The sequence below is a fragment of the Jatropha curcas genome, chromosome 7, assembly GCF_041381405.1.
Source record: "Jatropha curcas cultivar XTBG-Jc1 chromosome 7, XTBG_Jcur_1.0, whole genome shotgun sequence".
In the NCBI taxonomy this organism is placed as follows: Eukaryota; Viridiplantae; Streptophyta; class Magnoliopsida; order Malpighiales; family Euphorbiaceae; genus Jatropha; species Jatropha curcas.
In genome coordinates, this window is record NC_143157.1 from 7,092,763 (window position 1) to 7,117,594 (window position 24,832).

Sequence of the window (24,832 nt, forward strand, 5' to 3'; positions counted from 1 at the left end):
TTCAGCCTTTTTGTGCTACTCATAAGCTATATTTTGAATCTTTTAGTTGGAATTCACAAGTTTTGATTTTTGTTGAAAGGATTGCAGTATAGGTTGAATTAATTGTGTAGGATAAACTCCTAGCTTTGGATTCTGCAGCTGAATTTAGAGAATTTTGTCAAAATTATTATTATTATTATTATTAGGAATTATGAATTGAATTTTAGATGAGTTGAATAACAATAGAATTTATCGGGTGTTAGGTGGGCTTGCATATAAAGCTACTGTAAAATCTGCCATGGCTATATAAAAGCTAGGTTTTCTTTAGCTCATACGCCCAAAAGAATGCAAACCAAGCAAATTGTTCACTTAAAAATATTCGAATTTAAAAATATTATAATTTTTATTTAAAACGAGTAACTTTATCAAGGATTATATATTTTTAACAAGGAGCAATTGATTTTTTTTTTCCAAAGATACAATCGGATCGTGATAGGGAAACCTTCAGACGCTGACACTGGTTCTAACCAAATTATCCTTTTACTATCAATGATATAAAATTGATGGTTTGATGCACTGTAATTTGACGTTACGATTTAACCGATTAATGCACAGCCCCTAGATGCAGTGTTTTGAGCTGAAACATTTTTCTTTTTTTTTTTCTATAGTTTACGTATACATTATTGTGTTTGATTTGCCAACCATAATAGCAAAACTTTTGCATGAGATTGATAAAAACATGCTTCATAAAATTATCTAAATAAATTAAAAGACAGATTGTTGATGCAATTGAAACTAGAGCTAAATAAATTGGTTATGGAAGACCAAATAAATTTGAGAATATAAATTATTCATAGAATATAATTTAGATTAACTATTTTTATATTTCAATTTAATTACATCAGTAGCTATTGGCAGTTGGGAAAGATCAGATGCCAACTTGTATTTTTCTCTCATAAAACTTGTAAAATTTTACAACAATAAAGGCGGATAATCCCACTTTTGCCCATCTTTATCTTTTTGTTGATGAAAGGATCAACAGCACCTGGGGAAGGGCCAGCATCAACTTCAAGTCATTTGAAGCATCAATAGTGTTGCCTGTTCTTAATAGCATTGATCTGATACTCTGATCAATCAGAATTTCATAATTTCTTAGCTGCTTTCCAGGATCAGGAGCAGAAATGCAAGATAGATAGTAATGGATCTTAGCAGTATTGCTGAGTCAACAGATACACCAGTAGCAGACTGACTAATTTTTAAAAAGCATTCTGCTACATGAACACTAGAAATATAAGCAAATGGAGATAAAGCTTCCATGACAACAGTTCAAGTTATCAACAACGGAAACAAGACTGTTAAAACACTCGAGAATTAATGACTGTGAAATGGCATGCCCCATCTCTGCCATAAGATGAGGAAAGATCAAACCAAGAGGCGACTCACCCTAGGTAATCCGATGTTCTTACGGAACAGGCCCACTAAAAAATTACAGCAAGACCACAAGACAAACAAAAGAATTTCAATACACGCACGCGCGCACACGCACGCACACACACATGAAATGCTTTGGAGAAAGAGAATATCATTCAGAGTTTAGAGCATAAAGGTTAAAGAATCAACCTCAATGATATTCATTAACAAATGGGAAAAGACCAATGCATCAATCACTATCATTGGAGCATTTGTGAAGCCCCAACTTCACAAATAACCAAGAATAACTCTGAAACAAATGTTAAATTAGGAGCTATGCCTCATTCTCCAAAAGGCTTTGTGACTATGAAAATTCCTTAACTTCAAGTTGAAAAGAGAACAGGTTGAACATATTATCTTCAAGTTCTGAACTCTTAGGAAAAGGCAAATGGACATATTTAGTCATCTAAACGCACAGAATTTTCTTCTCCTTTGGACCAAGAGGACAAACGCATAAAGAGAGAATGTAATAATCATTTATACGCATCAAAGATATAATTTTTGAAATAATTAAGCAAATTCACAATTGCTTGAGCAGTGGTTAAAAATAATAATTCGCTGATAAGTAGCTACGAGAACCTTGTTTTTCTTTACACACCTACACAAACTCGCACCATATACATATGCACAATTACACAGTGAATTCACCACATACACACATAAGATATAAGAGCACAAAAATGTCGATCAAAATCAACTAAAAACACTATACTTCCTCTATAACAATGTTTAGGTCCCTCGCCTTCATGTTCCTTACAAAGCATCGTCCCCCAATAATCATTGGATCTCCTGTTGCGCACTAGATGAAGGATCTTCACTATTCTTATGAATAATAATGGCAAACCGAGGAAACCATTTACATGATTCACCAATAATGTCCACAGGAACAAAATCCCTCTTTAAAATGATGAAAGCGATTAGTGTCCCTAACAAAAATCTCTCTGTGTTCAAAGCTGGATATGAATTTTATAGCAGTGTGACAGTCACCACAGATTCTGAGGTTCTTAATCACCTGTAGAGGAGAGCCAGGACTAGTGTCAGATGCCCCAGCGCAACTGCCAAGTTCTCGCTGTGGCCATATAAGATCTGTTCCTTGTCTTGTTCCTCCACATCTTGCAATACAAAGTCAGTATCAAGAAAGCAACCTGATTTTTTGATTTCCATCCTCAGTTTAGCCAACTTTTCTATAATTTGGGTCATTTGAGGATGAGAATTATCACCGGCAATGAGCATATGTACTTTGCTTTTGACCTCAATCTAACTGCAGCCAGGGTTTTTCCTCAAACCCTGCTCTTCATCATATCCCTTACCATATTTACTTAAACCCACATTCCCTTAGAAGCATAAATATTTGATAGAAGAATGTAGTTTCCAGGATTTTTTTGGTTCTAATGCAACGAGTTCCTTTGTACCAATCTCAACTAAAACAACATTTTTGTAAACTCTGCATGAACTAAGCAAAGCACCCCAAACACAAGCATCAGGATCAAAAGGCATCTGCTTGATCAAGGTATATGCCTCTTGCAGCCTTCTAGCCCGACCGAGAAGATTCACCATGCAAGCATAATGCTCCAATCTAGCTTTAATACCATGCTTTTGAAATAATACCAACCCTCATCTGTTAGACCACCTTGGCTGCATGCAGATAATACACAAATGAAGCTAACAAAATCAGGAGTTTGCCCACTCTTTTGCATCAATTTAAATATGTCAATAGCTTCCTTAGTCTTTCCATGCATAGCATATCCAGCTATTAACGCATTCCAAGAAACTAAGTTTCTGGTAGGCATCATATCAAAACAGAGCCTGGAAACATGTATGCGTCCGCACTTTGCATACATGTCAATCAGTGCACTGCCCACATAAACATTACTTGAAATTCCACTTTTAAGAGAAAAACAATGGGCTACCTTTCCATGCATCAATGCTGCAATATTTCCACAACCTGGCAGTAAGCATGGTATCGTCACAGAATTTGGCCTTACACCAACATCCTGCATTTCCCTGAAAATCTCCAAAGCTTCAATATCCTTCCCATTCTTGGAATAGCCGGCAATAATTGATGTCCATGAGACAACATTCAATTCGAACCCTTCAAACTATTATTTTTTAAATAACTTCAATGCATTGTCTATGAGACCATTTCGTGAGAGAGCTGTAACTAAAGCATTACAAGCACCTATATCCACCTGATACATCTCATCAAACACTTCTGACATCTCCAGTGTACATGCACACTTTCGATACATATCAATAAGTGCAGTGACCACACACTTGTCCTGTTCTAAACCTTGCTTAATGACAAGTCCATGAATCTGAAAGCCCATATCCAAGATTTTCAAGCCACCTACTGCAGAGAGCACAATAGAAAAACTAGTCCCATCGGATCTAAATCCTTCCAAATGCATCTTTTGAAACATAATAATCGCCTCAGAATAGTTTTTCCTATGAGTAAACCCCACAATCATTCCATTCCAAGAGATCAAATTAAGTTCAACACCCGCATCTTCCCTTTGAGAAAACAACTCCTTAGTGTCTTTTACGCAACCCTTTCTTGCATAACCTGCAAGTAAAGCACTGTAAGCAACAATGTCTGGGTGAGGCAGCCTATTGAACACCTTGTGAGCATCCTTTATCCTGTTGCATTTAATATACACATGTATCAAAGAGGATAATACACGCGAATCAGAATCAAACCCAAATGTAGATGCAATACAATGAACCTGCTTCCCAGTCTTCAGCAAAGATAACCCAGCACATGCCTTGATAATAGTAGGCAAGACATGTCTATCATGCATAATACCATATGAGAGCATTTGTGAGAAGGCAAGGATTGCCTAACCAAAATGATTAAGCTTTGCAAAGGAATATATAAGGGTAGAAAAGGAGATGACATTGGGTTCAGATATTGAATTAATAATGACATTCTCATCAGTTAAAGAGTGATGATCTGCAGACAGAGAAAGTGGTCGATTGGTGAGGCAAGTTTTGGTGAAAATACCTCTTTTATGGACATATTCACAGGCCTGCCAGTTTTGTGGAGATATTGTGGCTGAATTGAGGTAGAAGATAGAGCGATAAAGATGTGAAAATAAGGGGAGGGCTTGTCTCCCCATATATAATAATTGAAATGCAAGAGCATCAGAAAAGGAAGCAAAAGCCAGGCGTTGCCACACAAATTCCACTTTTCTTCTTTATACTTGGCGTGCTTAAATGGAACATGCAAGCCCAGAGTTTGTCACCTACAAAGTATGATGGTTTTGTTCACAAGAACTGCCAATAGAACTCTGAGTCCATCATTATCATGTCTTTTCTGACCCTGACTGTTTCCTTCCCAGGCTAACAGCCCACATTTAGAGGAAATCAGTGGCCATACTCTCATTTTGCAACTGAACATGCCAGCAAAGAATTAATATCTGTATCGAAACCACAAGTATAAGATCACAATCCACCTTAAATTACAGTAGAAAATGAAAGAATCATAAAAATAACAAATTCAAAACATCCAAGATACAATGACAAAACAAAAGGACAACAGAACTTCTATAAAGGGAAAAAATTTATGGTGTCTGATACGGATCAAGGAAGCAAGGTGAAGGATCCTCTAGCTCTACCCGTGGGGCCAATCACAAGAGCTCGTGCAACCAAGCTACGAACAGCCTTGAATGCATTTGCTCAAGAACAAATCACATTGGAGCTTCAAGATCATAATTATGCAAGATGTGAGATTGAACTTGAAGAAGCACCAAAGCTTGTTATGATGCTTGAGGCGTGCAATGAGGCTGCCATTTGATGCATTTTACATGATTCTATACTTAGGCAAATTTAGGAGGTTGTTATCTTATTATGAGCTTAAGTATGGGTTGTGTAGGGCCTTCGGCCCATTTGCCCTATTTTGTTTAAATTCTTTTAGTGGACTTAATTAATTAAGTGTAAGGTTGGTTGGGCTTATTTTCTAGAGTAGGGCCAGCCTAAGTTAGTTGATGTTTAAGTCAGGATTGTTTTAAGTAGTTAGCTTGGACTTGTATTTAATTAAGCCCATTTGGGCCACATTAGGGATAAGCTTGGGCTAACTTAAGTTAATAGCTAAATTAGGGTTAGCTTAGGTTACTTATAATGTTGTAAGAGTTGCATAGCAGCCACCATTGAATTGAAATCAAAATAAAATGTTTTCTTCTTGTTCTTTCAAGAACAGATTGTGTTCTTCATAGAACCAAAATATCCTTAGTAGTTAAGCTTGTGAGTTCTACAAGATTAATTGCACCAAGAATTTCAGAGTTGTTTTCAAGAGTACTTGAAGGTAAGTTTCTGATTCTTGTTCTAAATTCCTTGCTTTCTCTCTTCAAGAGTACTTGGAGGTTAAAGGGATTGTCGGGTACTTCCGAGATTGCATGCTTTCCGCTAGATGTTCCTTGTTGATTTGCAAGAGTACTTGTTAATTGGCTAGGGTCGTATCATCTGGTATCAGAGCCAAATCAAAGTTTTGGGGTAAGTTCTGTTATCTTAGTTAGGAATTTGAGTTTTCTTGTTGTTGGATTCATTGTTGTTTATCTTCGTGTTTTCTTTTCATTCTGAGATCTACACATTATCTCTTTAGGTCTTGTTGGATCTAGACATTATCTGTTTAGATCTTGTTGGATCTAGACAATTTCTCTTTAGATCTTGTTGGATTTAGATAATTTCTCTTTAAATCTTCTTGAATCTAGTTTTCTCTTTGTATCTTCTTATTGTTTGCATCATTTTCTAGTTACCCTTTTGACTAATTCAAGATCTATCTTTGAACATTCTTGTTGTTTGCTTATTTCTTGATAAAAAAAAAAAAAATCTGGATCTGAATTGTTTGTTAAAGACATTACCTACCTAAAATTGAATTGGGAGACACAAAAATCATTGTTGGACAAAGTCATTACCTACTTAAAATTGAATTGGGAGACACAAAAGTCATTGTTGGACTAAGTCATTACCTACCTAAATTGAATTGGGAGACACAAACCATCCACTTATACCTTGTTAAGCCCTTACCCTACCTAAATTGGGTCACATTTGTAGGTTAAGTGAGGATATAAATCAAAAACGTTGTGCTACAGTAACTTGCTACAGGAACTCAGAAGCAAACTTGCTACAGTACCTTTAAAAAAAAAAATTTTTTTTTTTGGGTTTTCTTTGTTTGCTTGCTTTGATTGGGTAAAATTAATTAGGTCCATATTTGGTTTGCTTTGTAGCGAACTAAATTCATACACTATATCCCTAAATCGTCTTTTAAATTCTAGTTTCAATTTCTTTTTTGTGTGCTATCTTTGCTTCATTTAACATTGCTAAAGTGTTATTTGCTTGTTCCTACGCTTTAGTTTATTGATTTCTAGCAATACACCTTTCTTATTCTTGTATTGCCATTCAAACATTGTGATTTCTTGATAGAGTTTGTGCATTACTTAATTATATTCTTTGTTTTTCCTAACTTTCTCTTGACTTTTGTAGCAACTTTGGGATTCTGAAGTGCAATTATTCAAGTGGAAAGAGTGGTAAAAGGCTGGAGTGAAACCCACATATTGAAAAAAAAAAAAAGCCAAATAAGGAGAGAAACACGTGAGGGAGTGATAAACTAACTATTTCCTTAGTTTTTGCAATCTTATTTCAGGATGTCTAATTCATCTAGAGACAAGGATAATAGCCCTCTCAAAGTTGAAGATCCAAAACTACAAGCCTTTCTAGATGCTTTCTCTGGAGAAATGGGACGAATCACTAGGCTTATGGAGAGCTTTAATGACAGACTGGAGATTCAAGAGTAAAAGACAGAAAGACATGACCCTAATGCCACAAGGAGGGGTGCAAGCACTTCCAAAGAGCACTCTAGACAACCTTGGCATGAAGAGTATGAAGAAGAGGATGATGAATGGTATAGAGAGCCTATGTGGGCAAGAGGAGGTAGAAATAATAGAGGAAGAGGGATTGGTAGAGGCCGTGTTTACAGAAATGAAACTTACTATGGAGAGGATGACGAAGAGGTTGACACACCATTAGATGGTAACTTGGGTAACATCAAACTCAAGGTGCCACCTTTCAAAGGCCGAAACAATGCAGACGAATACTTGGAATGGGAGAGGAAGGTCGAGATGATCTTTGAATGCAACAGGTATACTGAAGAAAAAAAGGTGAAAATTGCAGCCTTAGAGTTCCAAGACTATGCTCTATTTTGGTGGGATCAACTTAATCAGAGTCGAAGAAAAGTGGGAAGACGACCTATCCACAATTGGGAAGACATGAAGGAGGTAATGAGAAAACGTTTTCTTCCTGAGCATTATTTCAGGGAGTTGCATCAGAAGCTTCATAGACTCGTCCAAGGAGCCAAATCAGTAGAAGACTATCATAAGGATATGGAGATGTGCATGGCTAGAGCACACATTGAGGAAAATGAAGAGGTGACCATGGCTAGATTCCTAGGTGGCCTTAATAAAGACATAGCTGATGCATTAGAGATGTACAAGTATGATTCCATGGAGGAGATGCTGAATATGGCTATGAAGTTAGAGAAGCAGAGAAAAGGGAAGAGCACCACATCATATAGGGCTGCCAACAACAACAGCAATTCTTGGGGTGCTAGATGGCCTAAAAGGGAAGAGAAAAAGGAGTTTCAAAGCTCTACACAAAAGGGGACAAATTCAGTGCCTAAGGCATTCACGCCTAATGTGCCAACTTATTCAAAGGGTTCAAGTTCCAATACTCCTAGTAGAGACATCAAATGTTTCAAGTGTCTTGGGAAGGGCCATATATCTTCTCAATGCCCTAATAAGAGAGTAATAGTGATTAGGGATGGATACACCTATTCTGAATCTGAGGATGAAGAAAACCCAACGCCACCACTTGAAGACTGCCATGATGATGATGAGGTTGATGATGAAGTTTTACAACCTGAGATGGGACAATTACTAGTTACTAGGCGAGTTCTCAACATGCAAGTTCAAGAGGAGAGCTTAGTACAAAGAGATGAATGGTATAGAGAGCCTATGTGGGCAAGAGGAGGTAGAAATAATAGAGGAAGAGGGATTGGTAGAGGCCGTGTTTACAGAAATGAAACTTACTATGGAGAGGATGACGAAGAGGTTGACACACCATTAGATGGTAACTTGGGTAACATCAAACTCAAGGTGCCACCTTTCAAAGGCCGAAACAATGCAGACGAATACTTGGAATGGGAGAGGAAGGTCGAGATGATCTTTGAATGCAACAGGTATACTGAAGAAAAAAAGGTGAAAATTGCAGCCTTAGAGTTCCAAGACTATGCTCTATTTTGGTGGGATCAACTTAATCAGAGTCGAAGAAAAGTGGGAAGACGACCTATCCACAATTGGGAAGACATGAAGGAGGTAATGAGAAAACGTTTTCTTCCTGAGCATTATTTCAGGGAGTTGCATCAGAAGCTTCATAGACTCGTCCAAGGAGCCAAATCAGTAGAAGACTATCATAAGGATATGGAGATGTGCATGGCTAGAGCACACATTGAGGAAAATGAAGAGGTGACCATGGCTAGATTCCTAGGTGGCCTTAATAAAGACATAGCTGATGCATTAGAGATGTACAAGTATGATTCCATGGAGGAGATGCTGAATATGGCTATGAAGTTAGAGAAGCAGAGAAAAGGGAAGAGCACCACATCATATAGGGCTGCCAACAACAACAGCAATTCTTGGGGTGCTAGATGGCCTAAAAGGGAAGAGAAAAAGGAGTTTCAAAGCTCTACACAAAAGGGGACAAATTCAGTGCCTAAGGCATTCACGCCTAATGTGCCAACTTATTCAAAGGGTTCAAGTTCCAATACTCCTAGTAGAGACATCAAATGTTTCAAGTGTCTTGGGAAGGGCCATATATCTTCTCAATGCCCTAATAAGAGAGTAATAGTGATTAGGGATGGATACACCTATTCTGAATCTGAGGATGAAGAAAACCCAACGCCACCACTTGAAGACTGCCATGATGATGATGAGGTTGATGATGAAGTTTTACAACCTGAGATGGGACAATTACTAGTTACTAGGCGAGTTCTCAACATGCAAGTTCAAGAGGAGAGCTTAGTACAAAGAGAGAATATTTTCCATACTAGGTGCTTGGTACTTGACAAGGTATGTCTTTTGATTATTGATAGTGGAAGTTGCACTAATGTAGCTAGTTTGAGCATGGTGCAGAAATTGGGTTTGACATGTGTGCAGCACCCAAGGCCATATAAGCTTCAATGGCTAAATGATATGGGTTCTGTAAGAGTAAACAAGCAGGTGAAGGTGCCATTTTCCATTGGAAGGTACAAGGATGAGGTCACTTGTGATGTAGTACCTATGCTAGCTGGGCATATTCTTCTAGGCCGCCCATGGCAATTTGACAGGCTAGTCCAGCATGACGGGTACACCAACCGGTTCTCCCTAGCCTATTTGGGTAAAAATGTGGTTCTAGCTCCTTTAACGCCATAAGAGGTCTATTTGGACCAAAAGAGGATATTAGAAAGTGAGGGGCAGAATTGTATTCAGGGGGAGGGAGAAAATAAAGATCAAGAAAAAAGGGATAAAGAGGCCAAGAGCGAAAAGAAACAATTGAATGGCCCATTGGTGAGTGAAACACCAAGAGAGGGAAGAAAGAAACAAAACATGTATGTAAGAGAGAGAGAGATCCGTAGCAGTGTTGGTGAGGGTAGACCAATCTTAATGATTCGGTTTAAGGAAACTTTGCTTAATTTGACTGACATTGACACTTCTTCTTTGCCTCCTAGTTTTGTTTCTTTGTTGCAGGAGTTTTCTGATGTGTTTCCTGATGAAATGCCTAGTGGACTACCACCCCTAAGAGGCATTGAGCATCAGATTGACTTCGTGCCCGGAGCCACAATTCCTAATAGGCCAGCGTATAGGAGCAACCCCATGGAGACTAAGGAGTTGCAACGCCAAGTTGATGACCTGTTGTCTAAGGGATTTGTGAGGGAGAGTATGAGCCCATGTGCAGTGCCTGTATTACTTGTGCCTAAGAAGGACGGTTCTTGGAGGATATGTGTTGATTGCCGAGCTGTCAACAAAATCACAGTTAAGTATCGCCATCTAATTCCTAGGCTAGATGATATGTTAGATGAACTGCATGGTAGTAAATACTTTTCGAAAATTGATTTAATGAGTGGATATCATCAAATTAGAATGAAGTTAGGTGATGAATGGAAAACTGCCTTTAAGACTAAATATGGTTTATATGAGTGGATGGTTATGCCATTTGGACTAACAAATGCACCTAGTACTTTCATGAGATTAATGAACCATATCTTACGTGCTTTTCTAGGCAAATTTGTTGTGGTTTATTTTGATGATATACTGATTTATAGCCAATCTATTGATGAGCATATTGAGCATGTTAGGTTAGTATTGATAACTTTGAGAGCTGAAAAGTTATATGCTAAACTACAGAAATGCACTTTTTGCATAGATAGGCTTGTTTTTCTTGGTTTTGTTGTGAGTGCACAGGGGATTGAAGTCGATAAGAAGAAGGTTAAAGCAATTCGAGAATGGCCAACTCCTAAATCTATATCTGAGGTGAGGAGTTTCCATGGCTTGGCAAGCTTCTACCGGAGGTTTGTGAAGGACTTCTCTACTATAGCAGCCCCACTCACAGAGGTGGTAAAGAAGGAAGTTGGGTTCAAATGGGGGGAAGCGCAACAAAGGGCATTTGATACTTTAAAATCCATTCTTTGTTCTGCTCCTATTTTAGTTTTACCTGACTTTGATAAAACATTTGAGATTGAGTGTGACGCTTCTGGTGTAGGTATTGGTGCAGTGTTGATGCAGGAGAGAAAGCCTATTGCCTATTTCAGTGAGAAACTCAATGGAGCGCAACTCAATTATTCAACCTATGACAAGGAGCTATATGCTCTAGTGAGAGCATTGGAGGTATGGCAACATTACCTTCTACCCAAAGAATTTGTCATACACACTGACCATGAGTCTTTAAAGCACCTCAAGGGACAAGGTAAGTTGAACAAGAGACATGGTAAGTGGGTTGAATTCATTGAACAGTTTCCTTTTGTGATTAAATACAAGCAAGGGAAAGAAAATATTGTGGCTGATGCACTTTCTAGGAGGTATGCTTTAATTACTACTCTTAATGCTAAGTTGTTAGGATTTGAGCATATAAAATCCTTGTATGTTGATGATGATGACTTCGGTCTTATTTGGAGTGCATGTGAACATGGGGCATTTAATAAGTTCTTTAGGCATGAGGGGTTTTTATTTAAGGGAAATAAACTTTGTATACCCAAATATTCTATGCGTGAATTGCTTGTATTAGAATCGCATTGTGGAGGACTTATGGGGCATTTTAGTGTTCTTAAAACATATGATATACTTGCTGAACATTTCTTTTGGCCACATATGCGTAGGGATGTAGAGAAACTGTGTGGTGTGTGCATAGCATGTAAGCAAGCTAAGTTTAAATCTATGCCTCATGGCCTTTATATGCCTTTACCTGTACCTACTTTGCCTTGGACTGATGTTTCTATGGATTTTGTACTTGGATTGCCCAGAACAAAGCGTGGTAGGGATAGTATTTTTATTGTTGTGGACAGGTTTAGTAAGATGGCACATTTCATTGCATGCCATAAGAGTGATGATGCTGTCCATATTGCTGAGTTGTTTTTCAGGGAGGTTGTGAGATTGCATGGGGTGCCACTCACCATAGTCTCAGACCGTGATGCCAAATTCCTTTCTCACTTTTGGCGTGTTTTATGGGGTAAGCTTGGTACAAAGTTGCTGTACTCTACTACTTGTCATCCCCAAACGGATGGACAGACTGAGGTAGTTAACAGAACTCTAGGTACTTTACTTAGAGCGGTGGTTGGTAAGAATCTGAAAACTTGGGAGGATTGTTTGCCTTTCATTGAATTTGCTTATAATAGGTCTATACATTCTTCTAGTGGTTATAGTCCATTTGAGCTTGTGTATGGTTTTAATCCTTTAACTGTACTTGATTTATTTCCTTTGCCTTTAAGTGAAATTGCTAACTTAGATGGTGAAAAGAAGGCTGAATTGATCCGGGAGATACATGCTAAAGCTAGGGCTCATATAGACATGAAGAACAAAAGCTATGCTGACCGTGCCAACAAGGGAAGGAGGCGTGTGGTATTTCAACCTGGCGATTGGGTTTGGGTGCACATGAGGAAGGAAAGATTCCCAAACCAAAGGAAAGGAAAGCTTGCTGCCCGAGGTGATGGGCCTTTTCAAGTGTTGGAGAGGATCAATGACAATGCCTACAAGATTTATCTACCAGGTGAGTATGGCGTGTCTGCTACCTTTAATGTTTCTAACCTTTCTCCATTTGATTATGATTCAGATTTGAGGACAAATCTTTTTGAGGAGGGAGGGAATGATACGGATCAAGGAAGCAAGGTGAAGGATCCTCTAGCTCTACCCGTGGGGCCAATCACAAGAGCTCGTGCAACCAAGCTACGAACAGCCTTGAATGCATTTGCTCAAGAACAAATCACATTGGAGCTTCAAGATCATAATTATGCAAGATGTGAGATTGAACTTGAAGAAGCACCAAAGCTTGTTATGATGCTTGAGGCGTGCAATGAGGCTGCCATTTGATGCATTTTACATGATTCTATACTTAGGCAAATTTAGGAGGTTGTTATCTTATTATGAGCTTAAGTATGGGTTGTGTAGGGCCTTCGGCCCATTTGCCCTATTTTGTTTAAATTCTTTTAGTGGACTTAATTAATTAAGTGTAAGGTTGGTTGGGCTTATTTTCTAGAATAGGGCCAGCCTAAGTTAGTTGATGTTTAAGTCAGGATTGTTTTAAGTAGTTAGCTTGGACTTGTATTTAATTAAGCCCATTTGGGCCACATTAGGGATAAGCTTGGGCTAACTTAAGTTAATAGCTAAATTAGGGTTAGCTTAGGTTACTTATAATGTTGTAAGAGTTGCGTAGCAGCCACCATTGAATTGAAATCAAAATAAAACGTTTTCTTCTTGTTCTTTCAAGAACAGATTGTGTTCTTCATAGAACCAAAATATCCTTAGTAGTTAAGCTTGTGAGTTCTACAAGATTTGCACCAAGAATTTTAGAGTTGTTTTCAAGAGTACTTGAAGGTAAGTTTCTGATTCTTGTTCTAAATTCCTTGCTTTCTCTCTTCAAGAGTACTTGGAGGTTAAAGGGATTGTCGGGTACTTCCGAGATTGCATGCTTTCCGCTAGATGTTCCTTGTTGATTTGCAAGAGTACTTGTTAATTCGCTAGGGTCGTATCAGTGTCCAAACTCTTTAGTTTTTTTCTATTTTGGCGTTTGAAGGAAAAAAATTTGCAATTGAGTGTCTTGAACTGCTAAAAAAGTTGCAATCAAGTTTATTTGGCTGGATTATTTTATCAGAAAATTAAAGTAGACCATTTTACTTGATAAATGATATTAAACATAGAAATCTATTCAATTCATCTCTCTTTTATCATTTTCTTTTAAATTTTTGTTTTATATCTCTTCTATTAAAAAGTCTCAAAAAATTCCTTCTAATTTTCTTTCAATTCCAAAACAATATATATATATATATATATATAGAGAGAGAGAGAGAGAGAGAGAGAGTTTTTGTTAAGATTAAGCTCAACCAATTTAGAAAGATTACCCAGTTCCACAAGAATTGAAGAAGCAAAATTATTATCAAAGAAGTTCAAAGATTGCAGTCTAGAAATGTCACCCAAACCAGGTGGAATCGACCAAGGTAAGTAATTGGAAGAATTAATGACACTACTAGACAAAGATAAAAAGCTCACAAGCCATGAGAGACCATAGAAAGCAAAACTTGAAAAATGCTTGAAAGACCAAGTGGGAAAACTCCAACCCTAATGAAGAAACATAAGACAGAACCTAAAGAAACTTAATATAAAAGCACCTTTGGATTAAATTGGAACAATACCAAGCAAATTTATCAATTAAACAGAGGAGTGAAAGTTAGAGAAGAAGGAGGGAAAAGAAGAGAATTCTTTAAATATTAGCAGCTGAACCACGCAGCTGAATCCATTACAACACTGTCAAAGCAAAATGAAGAAGAATAGAAAAAGAAACAACACATGAGAAGATAAAAATTGAAAAGAAAAAACAAACTTCAGAATAAACAAATATTAACTAGATCATACAAGAAAGGAAACGCAAATCATTTCCCACACAAAGAGAAGAAAGAAGGGGAACGATGAAGAGGGGAGAGAGAAATCAGGGGTTTTGGTGAAGATCAAAACTATGCGTTTTTGTATTTTTAGGGGCTTAGGTTAAGTTATCACAAGCTGACTGGGAGGGTTTTTTTTATATTATTTTATTATAAATCTTATCTGATTTTAAATTTAAGGTGAAAATATTTATAAGTTTCTAAGGATCAAAATCGTGCATTTTTGTATTTTAGGGGTTTAGGTTAAGTTATCATAAATTAATTGGGTGGGAACTGTTTTTATATTATTTTATTTTTGAATTTAGGTTGAAAATATTTATAAGTTTCTAAGTTGAAATACTGAAACTATAAGTCAATTTAGAGATTTATTGCACCAAGTGACATGGCTTGGGATTTTTCTAGGGTTTAACCAGAAAGGATTCAACCCAAAACATGAAATTCACTTCCTCACGTTTAACAAGTTCTTTAACCAGAAAATCTCCTGCTGTAATGACTCAATTTCAGAAATCAAACCTTCTGATAATTGCAAGCAGCTGCTGCAATCACACTGCCAAATGCTAAATTAGACAAGGTTGATTTCACTGAATCTGGATCCATTTAGCTCTATCTGCAACATAAGCCCAATCAATAAATTGAAACCATGCTTAGAACAAGAATACAATTAAATGTTTGAGATAAAGAATTAGATTTAGAGACAAGACCGTAACCTGGATGCGATCCGAAACTGTGAAAGGATAGAAAATGCAAGTTTTAAAACGGTGTTTTAAAATGGTCTCTGTTTCCGCAATAGAAGTAGAAAAATGAACGATTAGACTTAATATCGCCCTGCTTTAAAACGGTGTGTTTTCCCAATAAGGGATTGATGGACCGGGACACTTAGATTATGGGTGAACAATATTCGAGTTTGACATGAAAATCGAAACGAATCGATTCATTTCAGCTATGTCGTTTTAGCTTAAGGCTGCACAAAGAAAACAAACTCCTCTCAACTCTCAACTCAACCTCTTGTTCTATGCGCCGCTGGTTCTCTCCTTCTACGGTTCTTCTACCCATTCACAGTCTTATTGTTCTACCTTACCGTTGCTTCGTGCGTGGTTGTCGCCTCCGCAGCAGTCCTCTGCAACCGTAGTACCAGTGTCAGGTTCCTTCATTTCCATTCTTGATTTTTTTTTTCTTTGTTTTCCATTTATTTCTCGTTCTCCTTCGTCCTTTTTTTTGTATATAGATACATATACATAGACAAAGAGGAGGAGTTATTGAATATATTGTTGAATTAATTTGTGGGTTAGCCGGCAAATATATGTTTATTGTTTTACTTTTTTATTTGTGGATTTTGGGCATGTTGAGGCCAATTAATTTCTTGAAAAATTTATATATGAAAAGGCAAAAGGATGGTTAATATAAGCCAATTCATGGCTATATGATTGAAATCTGACATGTTCGGTTTGTTAATTCAAAGTTTGATTTGTTCAGAAAGATTAATATTCTGTAGAGAAGCTGAGATGGTCAAAGAAACCATCTTGTTCTAGCTTTTAAGTTTTCACCTGTTTATTCTCTGTATTTAACTAGTCTTAATTAAATCTAAGGAGCATGTAATCTTGATGATTGCTTTTTTTTCTTTGTTATTGTCTCTAAAGTCGGCTGTAGCTAGCTTAATTTGCTAGTGTATACTTTTGCTTTTTATTTTTTTTATTTGTTAGTTTTTAGATTAGGAAAAAATGTGCTGTAAAATAATTTATTTGCCTTTTCTTCTGGTCATACTTTTCATGTATAATAATTTCATTGTTTATTTGTTATTTCGTCTAAACTGAGTTACTTTAGACTAAGAGAATGAAATTATTTCTTTTTGATATACATTGTTGTTGGTTTTCCTTTTTTATTTAATGATGTTATATATAATTTTAAATATATTTCTATTTAATAATGTTATGTATTTTGAATATATTGTATCTAAATATAATGTCAACGTTTGTGAGTATAGATTGCAAAGATAGTAGCAAAAATGATACCAATATGTCGACACCTTCTTATTCTATGATGATTTATTATAGTTTATTATGTTTTAATTGATTTGTAGTTTGTTATTGTTATTATTGTTATTGAATTTTTATATATTTTTGATTGTCAAATTATTTAATTGAGATATTGGTTTGATTGTGCGTATTATTTATTTAGGTTGAATTTTAATTATTTTTTATATATTTTTTGTTCCATTAACGGATTCAGATTCAGGTTTTAAGCTGGTTTTGGTTTTATGGATTGAATGAATTTGTGATTAAATGGGTTCAAATAGCATGTGGATAATTTTAAATGGATTTAGAACTGAGTCGAATATTGTTGATTTATGTTTTAACGGATTCGGAACTGATTCGGATATTCAAATTAACAAACAGGTCGGATAATTCATTTCTAGCAGGTACCCACCGTGCTGTCCTCCCTAGGACTAAATAGCACTTTGTCCTTAATTATTCGTAGCACATTCTCGTCTATCTGTCGCCGCTTTCTTCTTACTGGAATTTGCCCGTGCCAAATACAAGTTCAAGGCATTAAAACTTCCAACGAATTGTAAACCTAAGCCCCTCTTCTGTTACCTTCTCATCCTGCAGCCATTAAAACAATCCAGACCCTAAGCCCCTCTTCTATTACCTTCTCTTCTATTACCCTAAGCCCCTCTTTTGTCGCCGCTTTCTTCTTACTTGCCTTCGCCCATGCCAAATACAACTTCAAGGCATTAAAACTTCCAACGAATTGTAACCCTAAGCCCCTCTTCTGTTACCTTCTCATCATGCAGCCATTAAAACAAACCAGACCTGTGCGGCTGCTGCTGGGAAGAAAGCCGCTTCCTGTACTGCCATCTCACTGGTAAAATTGTCCTCTTTTTAGTTTATCTTTATATTCTATGGAATCAATTCATCCTTGCATTTATAGTTAAATTCATGTCAATTTGAAGAAGAAAAAGGTACATTTAGTCCAAAGAGATCCCAGGTGTAATAGCTTTGAGTATATTGTATTGGATTTTAGCATTCATGAGATTGTGATAGGAATTATTCTTTTCCTCATGATTTTGATTAAATTGTGATTGGTAATTGTATCCATACATTGCGGGCTGTAAAAATATGTTCAAAATTGCTATGATTTTCTCTGATTCTGTAAGTTTCTGATTATATATAGGTACCCCATTTTGCCTAATTTCACTTTTAAAATATCTCCCTCTCACTCTCTCTTTTTCCCCTCAGAAAAAACACAAAGTGAAGCGAAACTCCCTTCAATTCAATTTTGAGAAGGTATGAAATTATATTGCTATATAGTATCTAGGGTTTGTGTATGTATGTATGTGTGTATGTGTATGTATGTATGTGTATGTGTATGTGTATGTGTGTGTGTGTGTGTGTGTGTGTGTGTGTGTGGTTATGGAAATTGCTTTGAATTGAAACAGGCTGGATTGCAATAATGGCTTATGTTCAACATGGCAGAAATGCCTTGCGGCAAATTATGAAAGATGCCAACCTTAAGAGGTCTGATAGTGCCATACATCCACTTCTCTATTTTTGCCAAGGGGTTCAATATAGAAAGTTGGTTGTTATTCTTACAACTGTAAGTTTAGCTCAATAGACTTTGTGAATCATTCTTTTTATTTATTTTGTGAGTATACCAAAATGGCAGTAGTTCTTGTAGTTGTGGCGTCCTCAAGTTGTCTAGGCTTTGTCGGTTTGTTTGTGAAGAAGGAAGAATGAAGGAAATGTATTTAATTGATTCATAAGTTAAGTTAAGTTTCCCTCATTAGTTGCATGATGCATGATAGCTTGGAAAACTTGAGTCTTAGAATTAAAAGCCTAGGGCTAAGGTTTTCGGAAATCGAGAATCAGGCTTTGAATATCGATGTAGCAGTTCTGAATTTCTTTAAAAAATAATGATTTAATATAAATATAAGTATTTGTTGGAGTGGTGAGATTTTTGTCGAGATACTTTCTAATTAGCTTGCACTTTGCAGGGAAATTGTATTTTGTTTTCTGCTGTAAAGCTTGCTGTTACAGCAAGTAAGCTAGTGGGGTCAGGTAATAGCTTAGTTATAGGCATAAGCTAAGCATGGTTAAGATATGGCTGCAATTTGTTTCTGTGCTTCATATCTTGAGTTAACTCCAACATAATCAATGAAATATACAGCACTTCGAAGGTTCATTTTACAGAACCTGTTTCTCAACAGTATTCATAAACAAATACGGACACAATTGCAGGAAAAAACTGAAATTACAAAATTGCCCCTTAGACTTATAAGTCGTTGACTAGAACTTATTCATTGAAATGGATGTAAATATAAATCTGAAATGAATGGATATATATAGACCACATGAACACACATGCGCGCACGCACACAATCTAAATCCTAGATAAAATGTAGACTGTAATTCTAAATTTCTTGAGCTTTGAAATTTAAATGTTTCACGGCTTTCTCATCACTATATCTACCCTGCATTTCTTTTTAGAGAACAAGCAAACAAGAGGAGAGATTCCATAAATTTTTCCTTTTTACTGCTTTTGCGGGCTATAATTTTATTATTTATTAGGTGTAATATTGATAGTGAAAGTATAATGCTCCATTTGATGGAAGGATCTTGCCTAGATATACTATTTATGGTATTTGTAGTAAGAAAACTTTTGCTGACAACTTGAAACATATGCTTTTTATCAGATAAGTAGTAACATACTTTTGCATACATCCTCTCTGTTAAAAATCACACAGCTATAATCTTATCGCTGTTCAAAAAATTTGTGCAATAGTAGAATCAACCACTGATATTCATTTCAAACACTTGCATAACATAGAGAAGCTTGGAAAAGCTGGTGAGACAGTAAAAGTCGCTCCTGGGTATTTTCGGGACCACCTCATGCCCAATTTGCTTGTTGTCCCTAATATTGACAAATTTGCTTATCTCATAAGAGAGCAGCGCCAGGTTTCTCAATTCTTGATTTTGTTTAAACTGAAATAAATACAAATGTTTCACTTTTGCTGATACAGAACTTTTTGATCCACCATTTATCTTCGATGCAGTTTAGTTTCATTTCAAAAAAAAATACCAATTCTTTCAATACTTGATGGCAACCTTTTTCATATGTGCTCTTCACTTGGTTATTGCATTAGATTTATCAACCCGAGGAAGAACAAGAAATTAAAGTCATTATAGAGACCGTAGAAGATAAAATGAAAGAATATGAGACAGCAGCAAGACGCCTGACTAATTCCGAACTAGTTTGTAGCCTTATTCTTACGATTCGAAACCATGGGCTAGACCGGCAGTAGGGCTCAAGTAAGCTTTAGGCCCCTGAGGCCTGTAGTAAATCTAACTAAAAACAAATTCAATTATATCAATGTAAATTCTAAGTATTAAGCCCATATTGCCATGCGAAAATAAAACTCATATTTATATTATAATTTGGCTCCAAATTATAACATCTTAAATATTTACAAATCGGCTCAGCTTATAATACACTATATTTATAATATGGGCTCACAGAATTATTTCATTTATATTAATATACGACTAAAGGTATATAAATGTTGCAACTGCGGAGTTCACTATTAGATAAAAGCAATTATATTGTGACATTCCGACGCGGCAAAGTGATCTTAAGAGGGCGGGTAGAGCGAAGCTCTTGGCTAGTTTCTAGGATGACAGGCTAGCTAGGGTAGTGGAATGCGGGACACATGAATGAATCGAATCATATATTGAAAAGGGGAAAACTAATCATTAAAGGCGCTTTTTGGTGGAATGGCTGGAGAGTTGGAAGAACTCTAGGGTTAAGCGTGCTCGCTTAACGGAAATTCTAGGATGGGTGACTTCCTGGGAAGTTTCTCATTTCACCTACGGGACAAAACCGTGTGGGTCTTGCCAATCTTGTATGGGGGATTTGGCTTGATCCAAAGCGTACAATTCCTCTGGTGATTAGGGATTTAACTGTCACGCCCCGACTCTAATCACCAGAGGAATTGTCCGCTTTGGATCAAGTCAAATTCCCCATACAAGATTGGCAAGACCCGCACGGTTTTGTCCCGCAGGTGAAATGGGAAACTTCCCAAGAGGTCACCCATCGGGAAACTTCCCAAGAGGTCACCCATCTTAGGATTTCCGTTAAGCGAGCACGCTTAACTCTGGAGTTCTTCCAACTCTCCAGCCATTCCACCAAAAGGAGCCTCTAATGTATCAGCATGCATACTACCCAGTCTACCCACATTTATGCATTTGTATGAATGCGTGGAGCCCGGATCAATCAAAGCAAGTACAAAAGTGTCAAAGATGGAGAAGGTACCTGCAATGACATTCGGCGCATCCCGCTGCTCCTTGGTCCTGATGGCATAAGCCCTCGCATGTGCTCTCGCCTCTGGTCTCTCCACAGTCTCAGAAATTGGTCTCTGACTCCTAGTACCATATCCCTCACTACGGCCTCTACCTCTGCCTCTCTGAACATAGGGAGCTGGCCTCCCAACCTGGTGAGTTGGACTAGTCATTGTCATAGGACAATCCATGATCATATGCTCAGTGGATCCACATCGAAAGCAAGCTCTCGTAGCTCCCCAACACACCCCAACATGTCTCGTGCCACACTGAATGCAAGTTGGTAGACCTGGCCATGCAGCACCTCCACCACTAGCAATAGATGTAGCCGGAGGAGCTGATCTCGTAAATATACCCCGACCAACTGTCTGGCCCGGTCTGACCCCCATCTGCGGTCCGCCTCTAAATCTCTTGCTACTAGACTGGACCCCTGAAGTCTGTCCAGACGTAGCACTCTGCAATCTCTTATACTGACTGCTCTGCTGGGTCCTCTGACCTCTGGCCTGTCTCTCATTCCGAATAATCTCAAGCTCTGAAGCAGCCTTCACCAAACAAGCTAATGTGGTGTGGGGCTGGGATGTCAAATGCATCCTATACTCATCCAGTAACCCCTTCCGGAACCGCTTACACCTATTTGCCTCAGTGGGGACCAACTTAGAAGCATACCTACTCAACCGCAGAAACTCCCGCTCATACTCGGAGACAGTCATCCATCCCTGCCTAAGTTCAAGGAACTCTGCTATCCTCTGATCCGTGTATAGCTCCCCCACATACTTCTCCCGAAACTCAGAGAGAAAGAAATCCCAAGTAACATCCTCGGCTCTCGCTGTCTTAACCATAGACTCCCACCATAGGTAAGCCTCTTCCTTCAGCAAGGAAACAACACAGATCAATCTATCTGGAGGAGTACACTGCATCTGGTCTAAGATCCTCTCTGTAGTTCGGAGCCAGAATTCTGCTATAGAAGGATCATCATCCCTCCGACCCATAAAATCCTTAACACGATACTTCCTTAGTCTCTACCGGGGAATGGACTGGAATAGGGGCTGATGCGACTGGAGCCTGGGGAACAGCTCCCGCAGCCTGTCTCAATGCAGTTACCAACTGCTGTACCAAATCACATTGATTAGGCCCCGTAGGACCCGCAGTAGCTTGCCCAACAGTCGAGGCGCGCTCTGCATCGGAACCCAGAATGCCACCAGCGACACCACCGGCTGACATACCACCCTCTAACATAGCACCCTCTGGAGGGGCATAATTGTCCACCTCATTCGGCAGGTGCTGAGACATCACTAAATACCTACAAAGACCAACAGATTCGCATCAGAGAGAACTTCCCAAAACAGACTAATATAGCTTGTATTTAACTTAAATCACTTATATCATTACTCCAAATCGGATAAATTCTCATACCAAATCATATATCCTAGAATCATCTAAACCTATGCTCTGATACCAATTGTCACACCCGACTCTAATCACTAGAGGAATTGTCCGCTTTGGATCAAGCCAAATCGCCCATACAAGATGGTAAGACCCGCACGGTTTTGTCCCGCAGGTGAAATGGGAAACTTCCTAAGAGGTCACCTATCCTGAGATTTCCGTTAAGCGAACACGCTTAACCTTGAAGTTTTTATAACTCTCCAGCCACTCCACCAAAAGGCGCCTCTAATGATTAGTTTTCCCCTTTTCAATATATGATTCGATTCATTTATGTGTCCTGCATTCCACTACCTTAGCTAGCCTGCCATCCTAGAAGCTAGCCAGGAGCTTCGTTCTACCTGCCCTCTTAAGATTGCTTTGCCGGGTCGGGATGTCACAGGCCCACCAGCTTCTGCATGGTTCGTCCTCGAACCATACATCTATTGGAGGGGGGTCCGGCTTTGATACCAACTGTCACGCCCCGACTCTAATCATTAGAGGTGCCTTTTGGTGGAATGGCTGGAGAGTTGGAAGAACTCCAAGGTTAAGCGTGCTCGAATATTAATTCTTCTGTTACTTTTTGTGGTATCAGAGCATAGGTTTATACGATTCTAGGATATATGATTTGGTATGAGAGTTTATCCGATTTGGAGTAATGATATAAGTGATTTAAGTTAAATACATGCCATATTAGTCTGTTTTAGGAAGTTCTCTCTGATGCGAATCTGCTGGTCTTTGTAGGTATTTAGCGATGTCTCAGCACCTGCCGGATGAGGAGGTGGACAGTTATGCCCCTCTAAAGGGTGCTATGTTAGAGGGTGGTATGCCAGCCGGTGGTGTCGCTGGTGGCATTCTGGGTTTCGATGCAGAGCGCGCCTCGGTTGTAGGGCAGGCTACTGCGGGGCCTAATCAGTGTGATTTGGTACAGCAGTTGGTAGCTGCATTGAGGCAGGCTGCGGGAGCTGTGCCCCAGGCTCCAGTCGCATCAGCCCCTGTTCCAGTCCATTCCTCGGTAGAGAGACTGAGGAAGTATCGTGTTGAGGATTTTATGGGTCGGAGGGATGATGATCCTTCTGCAGCAGAATTCTGGCTCCGAGCTACAGAGAGGATCTTGGACCAGATGCAGTGTATTCCTCCAGATAGATTGATCTGTGTTGTTTCCTTGCTGAAGGAAGAGGCTTACCTATGGTGGGAGTCTATGGTTAAGACAGCAAGAGCCGAGGATGTTACTTGGGATTTCTCTCTCTGAGTTTCGGGAGAAGTATGTGGGGGAGCTATACACGGATCAGAGGATGACAGAGTTCCTTGAGCTTAGGCAGGGACGGATGACTGTCTCCGAGTATGAGCGGGATTTTCTGCGGTTGCGTAGGTATGCCCAGGCTCCAGTCGCATCAGCCCCTGTTCCAGTCCATTCCCCGGTAGAGAGACTGAGGAAGTATCGTGTTGAGGATTTTATGGGTCGGAGGGATGATGATCCTTCTGCAGCAGAATTCTGGCTCCGAGCTACAGAGAGGATCTTGGACCAGATGCAGTGTATTCCTCCAGATAGATTGATCTGTGTTGTTTCCTTGCTGAAGGAAGAGGCTTACCTATGGTGGGAGTCTATGGTTAAGACAGCAAGAGCCGAGGATGTTACTTGGGATTTCTCTCTCTGAGTTTCGGGAGAAGTATGTGGGGGAGCTATACACGGATCAGAGGATGGCAGAGTTCCTTGAGCTTAGGCAGGGACGGATGACTGTCTCCGAGTATGAGCGGGATTTTCTGCGGTTGCGTAGGTATGCCCAGGCTCCAGTCGCATCAGCCCCTGTTCCAGTCCATTCCCCGGTAGAGAGATTGAGGAAGTATCGTGTTGAGGATTTTATGGGTCGGAGGGATGATGATCCTTCTGCAGCAGAATTCTGGCTCCGAGCTACAGAGAGGATCTTGGACCAGATGCAGTGTATTCCTCCAGATAGATTGATCTGTGTTGTTTCCTTGCTGAAGGAAGAGGCTTACCTATGGTGGGAGTCTATGGTTAAGACAGCGAGAGCCAAGGATGTTACTTGGGATTTCTTTCTCTCTGAGTTTCGGGAGAAGTATGTGGGGGAGCTATACACGGATCAGAGGATAGCAGAGTTCCTTGAGCTTAGGCAGGGACGGATGATTGTCTCCGAGTATGAGCGGGATTTTCTGTGGTTGCGTAGGTATGCTTCTAAGTTGGTCCCTACTGAGGCAGATAGGTGTAAGTGGTTTCGGAAGGGGTTACTGGATGAGTATAGGATGCACTTGACATCCCAGCCCCACACCACGTTAGCTTGTTTGATCTCTTTACCTTTTGAGGATGGTTCTCCAACCTCTTCAAAGTATGAGAAATCAACATTAAAATCAAAAATTGACAAAAGAAATAGATGGAGCATGATTTAATGCATCAATAACGTGTCTAAACCATGAATTCTACTTATTCATTCACAAAACTCAA

The 24,832-nt window shown here is 38.7% G+C and overlaps 1 protein-coding gene and 1 pseudogene across 1 annotated transcript; one reads left to right on the forward strand and one right to left on the reverse strand.

The window, feature by feature from the left end:
* Positions 1-2,242: 2,242 nt before the first annotated feature.
* LOC119370922 (pentatricopeptide repeat-containing protein At1g20230 pseudogene) lies at positions 2,243-4,565 on the reverse strand (annotated as a pseudogene).
* A 10,880-nt stretch (positions 4,566-15,445) lies between these two features.
* LOC105634620 (uncharacterized) lies at positions 15,446-20,487 on the forward strand. The gene is made up of 5 exons (XM_089724122.1): positions 15,446-15,761; positions 17,014-17,482; positions 17,857-18,218; positions 19,445-19,572; positions 19,761-20,487. Exons 3-5 carry the CDS (start codon positions 18,071-18,073, stop codon positions 19,917-19,919), a joined length of 435 nt encoding a protein of 144 aa, XP_089580248.1. The 5' UTR covers positions 15,446-15,761; positions 17,014-17,482; positions 17,857-18,070; the 3' UTR covers positions 19,920-20,487.
* The last annotated feature ends 4,345 nt before the right edge of the window (positions 20,488-24,832 follow it).

What these genes read in the sequence shown, in the direction of transcription:
- LOC105634620 (XM_089724122.1), top strand. Translation starts at nt 18,071, where the DNA reads ATGGCTTATGTTCAACATGGCAGAAATGCCTTGCGGCAAATTATGAAA. An exon ending in TGTTATTCTTACAACTGTAA is followed by an intron (nt 18,219 to 19,444) that starts GTTTAGCTCAAT and finishes TGCATAACATAG; the next exon opens with AGAAGCTTGGAAAAGCTGGT. An exon ending in TCATAAGAGAGCAGCGCCAG is followed by an intron (nt 19,573 to 19,760) that starts GTTTCTCAATTC and finishes TTATTGCATTAG; the next exon opens with ATTTATCAACCCGAGGAAGA.